Raw genomic sequence first — 14,287 nt, forward strand, 5'->3', positions numbered from 1 at the left:
GATATTGAGGAAGGGGACAGTCTGATGAGATTGTGGCAATCCCTGTTGCTGAGAAGGCATATTGTCACTTTCCCTATTTGCGCAATTTTAATAGATTTATGATTATGATCATATTGCATTGTCTTAGTCCTGACTTGAAGTGGCAAGGATGTGCATCAGTTTAACATTTGCCAAGACTGAACAGTTCATGAGAAATGGAGTTGAAGGGCCTGTTTAGGAATCACTATGCAGTTGGTTGAGGCTAGCATTCAATGATAATGATTCACCAAATCCTGAAACCCTTGTCTTGTAGGTGAAGTGAGCTGCCATTTAGTAGAACTGAGACTGATGGAGTCAGAGTCTGTTTTCAAAACAGGCCCTTGGGACTTTATTGTTGCCTGAGAGAGCGCTGACCACTGTCTCTATAAGGACATGATCTGTTTAAGAAAGTGGTTATGTTGAGATATTGATATCCAGTCTAAAAAATCAAGTCTAAAGTGTGGCTGGCTGTATGGTCTTGACCAGAAATTACTTATGAGAGCCTTAGGGAGGAAAAGGAGAAGATGAGCTTTTGAGGGTTTTTTTCTATCTGTGGCATTGTTTATGTGAACATAAAAGGTCCAAAGGTACTAAGTTGGGGAAGATGTAGAAAACTACTTAGGGCCAGATTTTATTCCACCTCTCAGGCAGATAAGTGGACTTAGACTCTTAACTGCAATTCTGTTCCACCCTGCTCAAGTTCCTGAAAACACACAAATAAAAATTGGGGGGGGGGGGGGGGAATCCTCCTCCTCCTCCTCCTCGTTGCTTTACTGTTATTTACTCTGAAGGGTCAGATGACAGAGTGTTCCAAAGTAGAAGCAATATGGATTTTCAGGGACTTCAACAGGGTAGAATAGAACAGCTAGGTGCCTTTGTCTACTTACATGCCCAATGGATGGTATAGGCTCAGGGCCTTGACTACCTAAAATTAGTGGTGCCCCAATACATCAGTCCCATATTGGATCGGCACTGATACTAGGAAAATTGAGAGTATTCGGCGAATCTGCGATCCGGACACAGGCATAGCTTTAAAAGTTTGTTCTACATACCTTGAGGTATCAGCACGGTTTGTGATCACTGCAGTGCTGGGGTGCATGCAGCATCCCACAGGAGCACAGGGGGCTCTCCAGTGTGCCCAGCAGCAAACCCAGAAGTGGACTAGAAGTACTTCCGGTCCACTTTCGGGTCTGCCAGGGAGCACGTTGGGGGGGCCCTCCACACCCCTTCAGCTCAGTGATCAGCTGCAGGGGGAAGCTGGGTGCCCCCCCAGACTCAGGAGGCACCAATTGTCAAGTCAGGGGGAGACGTGGGGGGCCCCCCGCGCGCTCCCCGGTGCTTCTGGTCCACTTCCGGGTCTGCTGTCAAGCACACTGGGGAGCCCACTGTGCTTCTGTGGGACACTGCATCTACCCCAGCACCACAGTGTTCAGAGCCCCTGCTACCTAGAGGTATGTAGAAAAAACATTTAAAGCTGTATCTACGTCTGAATCACCAAATCTCTCTGAATCAATTTGGAGGGTTCCAAATCAATTTGGAGAAATTAAAGGGTCCTCTGATTTGATTCAGAGATTCGGCCGCTGAATTGAGTCGAATTTCAGCCGAATCAAATCGGGGACCAAAGCTTTGCACAGCCCTACTGCCTGTCTTGACCTCAGACCAGCCCAGCCCCCTGCCATAAAGAGCCCAGTGCAGCCCCATCCTGCAGCAGCAGCCTGACCTGCCCCGCGTGTAGCGTGTAGATCCAGGCACCCCCCCTCCCCATTCCCCTCACCCCATGCCCTCCCAGGGTGTGCACAGTGGCAGAAGCTGCCATCCCCGCCCTGTGCCCCCAATAGAAGCCGCGGCTCCACCCTGTGCCCTGCCCTGCTCCAGCTGGGCAGCATCTGCCCCTGCCGAAGCCCCACTCCCGCTCCCTAGCTCACCATGGGAGCCTTGATCTGCCTATGCCCCTTCCCTCCCCCCACCCGTTCCCTCACAACAGACTTACCAGCTGGACACCGCTCTGCACACTGCGGGGCTGCATATTGAAATTGGTTCAGTATTGGCCAGTATGGCTCATTAAAAATCAGCAAGTGGTATTGACCCAAAAGATCTCTATCAGTGCACCCCTACCTAAAATTCTCCTCTCAGGACACACACAGTGCTCAAAGTTTTACATTTGGGCACTTTGGTTAACTAGATCTGTGTCTATAGTAGAGAAATTGCACTGATATAATTACAACATTTTTTATATATAATTGCACCACTATAAACCTATAATGTAGATGCACTACATCAAGGTAAAATGAGCCCTTTACCATTGTGGTGTTTCCTGATTAATTTCTGCATTGAATCACAAAGTTATAAGCCCTGCTTTACACCAAAACCATCTGTTTATAGTACAAGTTTACACATTTATCTTACGTAGGCAGGGCCTCTGATTAGACTTGTTTTATTTGCCTCTTGCAGTTGTTCTTTATTCTACATAAAATACCTGCTGTTTCTACTTTAATTCAAGCACTGTTATATGCTGTGTGAATGCACTTCAGTATTTCTTGAGAATTAATATTGCTCTAAGCTCCTATGAGGGTGGTAGTATACCTCATGTTTATTTTTCACAAGTAAGATATAATTATTTAGTAAGCAACATATTTCACTGGGAGTTGTGTGATGCTCTGTTCCTCTGAAAATGTAGCCTCATCATTATAAGGCATTCCAGGGGCTTCCAGCAGGTGGCATCACAAAACAATTATTTCCTTCTAAAACTGGAAAATAAAATAACCAGAATTTAATTTCACCATTATAAAAGATAGGATAATTTTAAGACATTACATATAATATTATATTCTGTAACAGACACTTTTTAAAGAATTATTTATCCTGATATGGTCAAAAGCAAATATTGCTGTTAATTAACAGTATTCAAAATATAACTTTTAGAACACAGCCTGATAAATTGTAATAAGGGCATGTCACGTAAGGCCTAAAACATGTAGTGCCATACTCGTTTTGGTCATACCTCTGAGTGGTCTGAGTCTGAAAAATCTCATCAAGGAAGGAAGGAGGAGAAACAGAATGACAAGCAAGAAGACTTGGTGAAACTGAGAGTGAAACCATGTAGCAACCACAGCACAGACAACAAGGGAAGACCACACTACAAAACAAGAAATGATAAAGAAAGTGGAAAGGGAAGAAAAATGAAGAAAAGGAGAAAACCAATGCAAGAGGCAAGAAGAAGCAGAAGAGAAAGTGAAACAAAGAGAGGACATACAAAATACTCAAGCAGAATGATTGTTTTTGTACATTACCACAGGTTAGTTTAACTATTTTATGGGGATGTGTATTGCACATCATCATGTCCTGGCAACATTTTCTGACATTTCAATTCCTGAGGTCTTTGGAGAAGCTTATTTCTAAGGCCCCTGATGGACATTAAACATGCATGAAGAATTTTATCCCGGATCTTAAAAATCATATGTTCTGCTATGCCAGATATTCAAGATGTGACATGGCAGGACATGCAGTTTTAGGGAGATGGGATAAAATTCCTCAGATCCCATTGCATGCCTGGACCTTGAAAGGCTCATGGGGGAAGTTCAGCACTGGGGAACTGGTCCCAAATGCTGGACTGCTTGGTGTAGCTTTAAGCTTCCAGTATTGTGATCCTAAGCTGCCCACTAGCCCAGACCTTTAAAGTCATACCAGGCAGTCCAGTATTGGGGACAAATTCCCAATAGCAGACTGCATGGCCCAGCTTAAACTTGCCAGTGAGCAGCCTAGCATGGATTTAAACATGATGGTTTGCAGGGAGTACAGGATCATGATCCCAGGCTCCCTGTCTACCGTGACTTCTAAAGCTGCACCAGGCAACCCAGCATAAGGGAACCTAATACTGGTATATTAGGCTGCATTGTATGGCTTTAAACTTGCTGGTATCTGGGAAGCCTAGAATTAGAGACTGCCTTCCTGGTGCTCGACTCCCTGCGCACTAGAAATTTAATTGAGCTTGAAGGCAACCTACCACTGGGGAGCAGGTCCTGAGCCTGGCTCCCTGGGTGCTCTTTTACATGTTAATTGTTCAAATGAAAAAGTGTGATACATTAAATGTGGCACATCTTTGTAGCTAGTTTGTCATTTTTATTGCATGATAAATTGGTTGAACAGGGCATGTTACAGTTTATTGTGTGATTAATGCATTAGTCACAAGATAAGTATAATGTCCATCAGGAGTCTAACAGATCTGTTAGGCAGAGTTCTAAGAGAAAGCCCTTCCTAACAAACTTGGATGTAATTATCTCATAAAAGATCAATACAGTAATCTCATTGTACTGTTAAAAACAACATTGTCAACAAAGCCAACAATACCACTGACCAAGATGAGCATCACTGCTGACCTAGACCTTACATGGATATGTGATGCTACCAACCCTCCAATACCACCGTTCTCTCCAATTGATTACATTCTTCACTCCAATTTCAGCTGCCTACACTCTGATGCATAATCATGGTTAGATTGTGTCTTCAGTCAGGAACTCTTAGCACTGTAGCTTTTGTATGTACATTAATTGAAAACTAAAGGTCAGAGAAGAGAGAGAGAGTAGTTTATTTTCTGAAAATCGATTCCACAATCTCTGTTGCTGTGCATATTTTTTCAAATGTAATCCTATTACTCTGTAAAGGTCTATCTATTGTATTTACTTGTAAGAATCCATGAAGTGACCAGAAAAAATATAAGAATGATTTGTGCCTTATGTTCACGCAATGGAGAAAGAGACATTTGGCTTGTCTTCACTGCTTCCCTGGTGCTCCTGGGACCCCTGGCCACAAGCATGTTCCACCTACCTGCTCCTGTTCCACATGCACTAGACCTGACATGAAGCAGTGAAGCTGCCCTGGCACCACTTTTAAGCACAATGGAGGTAGAAATCATGGGAGTGGCAGTAAGGGATATTCCTGGAGATGTCTAACTCCTGTGTGTAAATATGTATGAATAAAGACCTGGGTAGTTTCTGCTTCTTTGAGAATTTGTGGGAACAGCACCTAGGAGAATCTTTAAAAAACACCTCATGCTGAATAATGTTGGAGATTTCAACATTACATTACAGAGCCACTAATATCTGTTGTAGGAAAAGGTCTAAGGATGCTGACACACATGGGGGACTAGAGGGAGGTGGGGAGGAGGGCATGCTTGTTAGCAATAGCTTGTTACTTTGACCCAGCTCCACAGCATCTGTATAGATTAGGCGCTTCAGCAGGGCTTTTTGGTGCTTTTAGATAAAGCTGAATCAATCAGCTATTAGTTAAAAGCGCCAACCCCCCCCCAGTAAAGCACCTGATTTCTACAGACGTTGGGGAAAGATGGGTGCAACTAACACATTGCTTCTTCTGGGCACATGCTGGGCTTGGTGCAGGAGCACGCTGAGTTTAAATCACTGTTTGTTTGGGGTTTTTTGGGGGGTGGGGCGTGTTCCATGTCTGCAAGCAGACAAAATGTCTTCAGGTTTAGAAGTGCCTAGGTACAAACAAACCTGCTTAGCCATAACTGGTTATGAAACCTTTAATACTTATTTCCTTTACATTATTTTAAAATTTCAGTTATATAATTAAAATAGGTTCTTAATCCTGCAAAGGTGATACTTTCATTTCTCATAGATTTGGCTAACATGTATGAGAGAGGTGTCTTCAAGACATTGTGTAATCTGTGGCAATTTAGACCTCAGATCCATAGCAGGTCCTTGGATTCTTTAGTGCTTTGGTCCAGCAGATGAGAAATTCTTCAGAAGCTTTATTTCAATTTAAAATTAAATATGAAAATGAACAATATGTTCAGTGTAACAGTTTCTGAATATTTTATCATGTATCATCAATGAAGTTATCTTTAGCAAAGCACTCAGGCACGCATTTAAAATTGAGCACATGCTTAAGCACCCTTCTTGAATATAGATTCCTCCCAGAATGATGTCTTAATGAGAAATCAAGATGATTAGGAATGCTCATAATTTTTAGATATCATTTCAGATTGTAGAACCCTGAAGACAGCCGGAAGACAACCCTGTTACCTAGGAGGGAAACTGATTATTGGCCAATTAACCAGTTGGTACCATTTTAAATACACCTGTTGCTAATTAATTTATGAAAAAACTAAAAGACTATTTAGAAAATCAGGTGAACTTTATTTAGCATAGCCTTAATAATTCAGCTCAAAAGAAAGCAAGATATAGAAACACATTTCTAGCTTTCTCCTTTACTTTTCTTTTCAGATCACAGACTTCAGAGATGCTAGACCTGATGTCTGATTTTCAGTGTGTTCCCAAAATGGTAGTTTGACAATAGAACTTTGCTTTGGAGATCTGAAGGGCTGTCCAACTTCTTAGCAGCTAGGGGCTGCAGCTTGCAGGGGTTGCATCACTGGGGATCACAGCCCTGCACCCCTCCCCACCTTTTGCCATCTGCAAGCTCCCTCAGCACCATAGCACCATGCATGCAATTGGGCAGGCAGACTCACCACTGTTGTACCCTGTAGGCAGGTGGGCAAACTGCCCCCCACCACTTCCCTCCCACTCTATACTGCTGCATCATGCTGCAGGGTCTCCCAGAAATGTAGTCCGTGCTGAGCCACATCCTCCTGCCCTGCCCTGCCCCACTCCCTGAGGGAGAGCAGGCAGTGAAAGGCAAAGAAGTGAGGGGGATCCTGGAGACATCAACAACAGCAGTCAAAGAGATGAGGGAATAGCCAATAAGCTGGATTCCTCTCTTGCCTGCCTTACATAACATATTTATGCTAACTAGGATTCCAGTGTTCATTAACATGCCATTAATTGGTACCTTCATTACAAACTGCAGCAGAGGCTTCTGGGAGAGTTTTATTAAGGCTTTCTTACACTGTAGCCATGTATAAAATCCATCAGATTACACATGCCATTAAATATTATTAATAGACTTAATTAATACATAATATACAGCATACATAACATTTCTGTCAGTATTTGGTGTCAACAGCCCTGAAGAATATCTTGTATTTAAAAGCTTGTCTAACTTTATCCCAACTATCCAATAAAAGATATCACCCAAAGAAATTCTTGCTTTACGTAATTCCTGGACCATCACAGCTACAGCGCCACTCTAACCCTATACTACAACCCTATACTAATTTATGTTTTGTTCACACTTGTAAAGTTTTCTTCATAACAAGGGTGAGAGAGATTTCCCTGGAGGACAGTTCTGTGGCAGAGACTGGATACTATTGCCTCCATATTGTAGTTGCAGAATCATGGTATAATATGTGCTCTTTTCTTCTTAAAACTGTTTTAAGAAGCATTTCTTAAATGGAGCTTTCCTTATGAAGAAAGTGACAGAATTACACTAAAGAACATGCAGCAAAATTTCTTCTCTTCAGTGTTCATAAATTCCTGTCCTCTGGCCTCTCTGTATCTTATCTCTTTCTTTCATCACCTATCCAAAAGGATAGCATCAAAACTATCTTCCTCTCCTTCCCCTCTGCTTTCTCTGGACACCATGTTAAATCCCTATACTGGCTTCTCTTTTGTGATTAGATCTAATTTGTTTTTATAGCATTCCACAACTTTATTCTTGCCTACAGGTGTTGTCTTTGTTCTTCTCATCTCATCTCAGACCAGTTTGTCCACTGCTCCATAAATGTCTGGCTACAACTTCAATCCATTTAAAACAGTGGGCATGTCTGCATACATTTAAACGCAACTAAATTTAATGTGCATTATGTGATTTTTGGCCAGTGTCTACACATGCAGAGACATGGCAATAAATCCAGTGCACTTGGCACTAAAGTTAGTGCCTGTGGCCCTGCCTTGTGCCCCTGTGGCCACTGGGGGGAGCGCCACCCTCTGGCCACATAGCTCCCAGCACTTGGCAGCCATGCTGAAGCCAGAGCCAGCTGGCAGCCATCTTGGAAACATCCCTGGCCAGCCCTTTCTTTGTCCAGGATCTGAGTGCCCAGCGCAGGGGCAGCATGCAGCAGCTCCCTCTTGGTCCACCCTGCCTCTTCACACCAGGGCTGCCAGCAACAGCCAGAGCTCTGCTCTTCCAGCCTGGACCCTGCTAGCGACAACCAGTGTCCTGCACTCCTGTTGGCCGTGGTGCTGGCCCCAGCAGCTTCCCCCTCCCCCTGCTTAGACCCCAGCAGAGAGACAGACCCACCAGCAGGGGCCAGAGCACCACTTGCAGGAGGCCCTGGCCAACCCCCTCCTCCTGTAGTCCCCACTTCAGTCCGCCTGCTTTGTGGTTCACCCCCTACCCTCTTCCCACCCCTGGCACCACTCTCAGGATATGCACATGGGTAAAACAAAAAAAGTTTATTACTCCTACAACACCCACTCCCATCCCTCCCTCTCCTCAATCAACCCCTTCACCACCCTCCTCACCCACCAATAATAAACCTGCTTACAAGTGGGAAACTATATACAAATGGAAATCTATGTTCAAGGGAAAAACTACTTACAATATTTTGGGTCTTCAGGCCCAGAGTGGGGGACCTTGGTGGGGGGGGGGCCTAGGGGCAGGGCCCCAAGGCAGGTGCCCAGTGCCCCAACTCCCGAAGTTCCCTAGGGCCGGGCTCTAGCTGGCCCCCTAGTGGAAGGGCAGACCCTGCACTAACATTAGTGCCAGGTCACATCTACATGTGTGTTAATGCGCTTTAACTAAATCACACCTAAATTTGATACCGGCATTTGTAGGTAACAAATTTAGGTGTGATTAGCCTAAGTTAATGCGCACTAAGGGTGCACACATGTAGATGTGTGCCTGTAATGCTCATTAACTTAGGCTAATGCACATTAATGCATCTTGTATAGATGTACCCAGTGTGTCTTTAGATAGATTTTTTGCTCTTCAGGAGCAGAGTGCTGCTTTCTGTTCGTTATTGATATGGGTATTTTTGCTATAAAATCTTGAGTAAAGCTGTAGGGCTATTAGGAGTGCAGTGATTTCTGTATGTAGTCTTGTACTGTGTGTCTAATTGAGACCACCTCAAAATATCTTCATATACTCTGGCTCCTTCAGTCTGTACATTGCTGGGGCATTGCGGAGTGTTATATCTAATTCTTATAAAGATTATATTTTAGATATTATAGTTACATTGGGTTGTAAATGTTCTAAGGCTTTCTGCCTTTGATAATGGTAGCTGTGAAAGCATAAAAGTCTCTATGAAAGCATGTGTGTGTATATATATAATGTCATACAGCATAGTGATTTTCTTGAGTATCTTTAATATGCATGCTGATTTACTGTGAGTTTTTTTCTTCTCCTTATACTCTATCATTTGCTCTTAGTTTTTCTTATTCTATATTATATACCAAAGTGTACTGTACTTTATATGTAGGTTAATATACTATACTAACAAAATACTTTTGTTTTCCACCCACTTCACTTATAGGTTTAGCCCAGTCAGGTGCATGGGGTTGCTTTGATGAATTTAATCGGATAGAGCTTCCAGTTCTGTCAGTGGCTGCTCAGCAAATCTATATTGTACTTCAGTGTAAAAAAAATAAGAAGCCTCAGTTCATCTTCACTGACGGTGATGTTGTTGATATGGACAGAGAGTTTGGCATATTCTTGACTATGGTATGTGTGTGTGTGTGTGTGTGTGTGTGTGTGTGTGCATACCTGTGAATTATTGCATAACAGGACAGAATTCTGTTTCCTTTATCCACAAAAACACCCCTATGGAAGTCAGTAGAACTAATTGTATGAGTAAAGTGATCAAGGTTTTTCTGACAGCATGTAGGTATACAAATACTTTTTACTTCTTTTATTATCCTACTAGTCTAAGCATTTCCATCATCAGCCTCCTGTTTTATGCCTCTTTAGATTGCATATTGAAGACTTGGCAGACAAAAACTTGACCCACATGATAAATGTTTTAAACAGTCAATGTAAAGGACAGACAGCAGGCTTTTTTGAGGCCTAGAACAGCCTTCAGCACTGTGTAACTGGCCACTGAAGGACTTATCCTGGAGAGGGTAGCAGTGTTCTCACTCCTTCAACTAGTATAGTAGAAACAGAAACAGGAGAGCCTAAGGGTAGTTTCAGCACACTTTTGTACCTCACCTTCCTCAGCTGTATTGAAGGCTACAAAATCACAAGTGAAGGTTGATGCATTTATCTTTCATTTTTAAAAGGTTTGCTTTTCATAGAATGTTACTGGGGATCAGTCCTGCACCAGAAGCCCTTCCCCTATCTGCAAACTCCCCCAGCACCACTGGGGGAGCTTTCTTTTATTAGAGAAAGCAACATGTTAACTTGATCTCTGGGGGGTCTTGCCACTGTGGGGGGTCCCCAGGGATGGCTGTGATGCCCCTAGGGCTCCATGACCATGCCAGTCTTGCCCAACAGGCACCCTTTTCCTCACCTGCCACGTCTTGCTGGTAATTATAACAAATAGGGAGGCTGCCCTTGAGTTTGTTTGGGCACAGTCCTGATGGACCACACTGAACCCTGTGGGTTTTTGGACCCCTTTTTGGGTCCCACTCAAAATGGATGCCTCACAGGACACCCTCAGCCTTATGGGCTAGATGCCTGGCTCTAAAACTGCCCCTTTTACCATGCCCCAAGCCTGGCAGATGGTATGTAAACGTTGTCCCTCTGGGGCCTTGATATAACTCAGCCTCTGCTTCATCGTTGGGCTCTCCACAGCCCTGTCTCTGTGCCCACACTGGTGCTGGGTTCTCTGCAGCCCTGTCCCTGTGCCCACACTGGCGCTGAGCCCTCTGGCTTTGGGGTCTCCACACTGTAGTGTGGCCCCAATGAGGCCTCCTCCTCCCCAATAGCCTCAGCCCGGTCCACCAGTTTATAAACAACAACCAAAATATGAGCCCCTGGGCTATAACATAATACAACCAGTTCAGGGTGCACTCTGTCCCTTTAAAAGAGTCAACCCCCCCCAAGCCTTAAGTGCTTTGTAGCCCAGGGTACCTGGTGAGCTCTTGGAGCCCCATTAGTCCTATAGATAGTTTATCAGGCAGCCATAGCATCTCTGGGCAATTCTTCTGTGGAGACTCCTTTCCCTGTCTGCTGCCAGAGGACTAACCCCTGCTGGCCTCAGCCCTGGGGTTTATATGTGCCCAGGGTCCTGCCTTCTTCCAGTCAGCTGACCAGGTGTGGGTGCAGGTGCAGGCTAATTCCCTTGTTATCCTGCTGCCATAGTAACCTACACCTGTGGGGTTTCTGCCTGGTTCCTAGGGCCCTATCCCTAGGCAGTTTCTGCTCTTAAAGGAGCAGGTACTTTAGTGCCCTGAGACAGGTCTCAGGCTACGGGCTGTGATAATACATATTTCACAAACTGCAGTATTTTGACAAAATTAGGTAAGCACTTGTGATTGTCATATAGTTAGATTATTATAATCCAGCAATCACTTTCCTGTTTATATCAGGTAACATCTAGAACACATAAACTCTTCACTTACATCATGATTAAGTAGTAATTGATTATTTTTACCCTTTGTTTCAGAACCCTGGCTATGCAGGCCGACAGGAGCTTCCAGAAAATCTGAAGATCCAGTTCCGTACAGTAGCTATGATGGTTCCGGATCGTGGTATTATCATGAGAGTTAAACTGGCGAGTGCTGGTTTCCGAGACAACCAAATCCTGAGTCGAAAATTTTATACCCTTTACAAACTTTGTGAAGAGCAGTTATCTAAACAGGTAAAATAAATGTTTACATCATAGTAATCCAGTACTGTGCTTGAATATATTCATTATTCAATGTTGATCCCAAGGATTATTAGACAATACATTTAGACTAGACACACATGCAAATAAGTAAGGCTGACCACAAATGCAAAGTAGTTATTACGCAATTAACTGGTTAATTGTGCAATAAATTTAGACTAGTCTCACATTCAAAGTAATTATCACACAATAAAAATGACTATTCAGCTATAAAAAGAACCAAGTTAGTGCTTGAAAATGTGTAGTAACTCTATGGCTGATTTCTCTCCAGCTTTCACTTGAACATGTAGCAGGGCCCTCAAATTAACCCAAGCCACATGAACCATTTTTCTCTTTTTATAGCTTACCTTGTGGCCACTGCACATTATGCTTACTCGTTCCCAAGCAGAGCCTTTTTAGCAAACAGTGTACCCACTGCCTGTGGTTTATTCCTTTTGTGCTTGGCTGTAATGTAGGCAATGTAGACAGAAAGTGGGATACAGAAGCCAGGAACAGGAAGTTGTGAACTTACTGACGACAAACTTCCTGTGTTTGCAGCTTGCAGTGCCCTAATATCTTCTGAACACACTGAAGAGGTGTGGGCTGGGAGCAATCCTGATCTCAGACCCTGACATTCAGCAGAACTTCTTTCGCTAGGCTGACCAATTGCTGACTTTGGGCCTTTTAATACAGATAGCCAGTGTATATTGTTTTGAAAGTGGCTGTAAGCAAGAGTGTAGACATACCCATGGAGAATGTCCTATTGTGGGTATCTCTAAGTATTTTGAAAACATCATTAATGTTCTCTGTTCTAGGGTTACCATACGTCCGGGTTTTCCCATATGTGTCCTCTTTTTGGGTCCTTCAATCTCCATCCTGGGGTTTTTTTGAAATATGAACAAATGTTTGGGATTTTGCTCTGCTAAGACTTTTTCAACATTGATGCTGGCAGAACTGCATTTCCTGGCTTGCCTTAGTGGTATGTGTGTTTACCAGGGATCTGGATTTTCCATTTGCTGCAGAAAAACATGGACTTTCCTCTTTAAAGGAGGAAACTGCAGGTTTCCCCTTGCAGACTGGCCCTGCAATGAACTGTTTGGGGCGATCGGGGGCAGGGGGAACCACGTGTGTCTGTGCTGGGAGCTGGGCAAGGGGCCATGACCAGGGAAGACTGCTTGGTGCAGCATGGGAGCCCCCGCCCAGGGTGGGAGTACCACAGGACTCCCTTTCTCCTCTCTCTAGCCTGCACCAGGGCCGGACTCACTCTACTGCTGCCCACACAAGTCAGAGCCGTTGCAGCTGTTGACTCTGGCCCGGTTGGAATAGGGGCAGCTGGGGTCTCCCTCTGGCAGGGCTGGGGGGAAAGGGGCAGGTCAGGAGTGAGGGCCACAAGCAGGGCTGGAGGGGCTGTGGCTTGGGAGTGAGGGGCACCAGGGAGGCAGGGGAATCCCAGTGCTCTGGGGGAGGGATGGAAAAACTGCATAAAAGGCAGCATTGTTTGAACTGCCCTGCTTTCTGCCTTGGTGTCAGCTGAGTGAGGGCACACCTTAACACACACACAGTGTCACCCACCCATGTCATAAGTTTTGCCTGTCAGCAGCTAGAGGTGCTCGGCCCCAGAACCCAGACTCCCCCTGCACCTATCTCCTTGACAGCTGGCAGGCTTCATGGCCACAGCAGGGGCTAGCAGGCCTGCAGTTTTCACCCCCATGTACCCCAAGGCAGACACAGTGCCACAAGCACCCATGTCATGAGTTTTGCCTGTCAGCAGCCAGAGGTGCAGGGCCCCAAAACCCAGAACTCCTGCACCTAACTCCTTGACAGCTGGCAGGCTTCGTGGCCTGGCCCTCGCAAGGAGCTAGAAAGCCTGCAGCTTTCACCCTGCTGCGCCTTAACACACACAGTGTCACCCATGTCACGAGTTTTGCTTGTCCACAGCTTGAGGTGCAGTTTCCCCCATGCCTCCGCACCTGTCTCCTTGAAACTTGGCAGGCTTCGTTGCCTCAGCAAGAGCTTCCACCCCTTCAGTTTTGACCCTACTGTGGCTTAACACACACATGTGACATGAGTTTTTTGCTTTCAACAATTTGAGGTGCATTTTCCCTGAAACCCTGCACCTATCTCCTTGAAACTTGGCAGACTTCATGCCCTAAGAAGGGGCTACCGTTCCTGCAAATTTCATCCAAATCAGGCCAGAGATGACAAAGTTATAGGCTGGTTCAAGCTTCCCCATTATAGCCTACAGGTGAAATGTCGAAATGGGGTCAAAACAGCAAAACTGTTCCGATGAAATGAAACGGAACAGCAGTTTTGAATAGAAATGAAATTCGAAACAAAAAGCTGTTCCGTCAAAACGCAAGTCGAAACGGAACGGTTCCCTAGTGCACAACAACTAATTTCTTGGGATCACAGATAACAAAACAGGAACAGGAGTAAAGGTTGAAAGATAAAAAATCAGGGTGCCAAGGGAGGATGCTGAATAGAGAAATCCAGCCAATGGCCATTGTTCCTCAAAGGCATCTAAGGACCCACTGGATGCTACCCAGTGAAATTCTACTTAGAGGCATGCATGGACAAGGGAAAGGAAGACCATCCTACAGTTAC

At 44.6% G+C, this 14,287-nt stretch overlaps 1 protein-coding gene across 1 annotated transcript in view; it reads left to right on the forward strand.

Moving 5' to 3' along the window:
• The window catches only part of LOC102384022 (dynein heavy chain 5, axonemal-like), a 303,673-nt gene that overhangs the window by 140,611 nt on the left and 148,775 nt on the right, over positions 1-14,287 (forward strand). The window contains exons 42-43 of the mRNA XM_025201485.1: positions 9,410-9,597; positions 11,483-11,677. Coding sequence (XP_025057270.1) covers positions 9,410-9,597; positions 11,483-11,677 — 383 coding nt within the window. The remainder of the gene's footprint in view (positions 1-9,409; positions 9,598-11,482; positions 11,678-14,287) is intronic.

The sequence above is a fragment of the Alligator sinensis genome, unplaced genomic scaffold (assembly GCF_000455745.1).
Source record: "Alligator sinensis unplaced genomic scaffold, ASM45574v1 scaffold386_1, whole genome shotgun sequence".
Lineage (NCBI taxonomy): Eukaryota > Metazoa > Chordata > Crocodylia > Alligatoridae > Alligator > Alligator sinensis.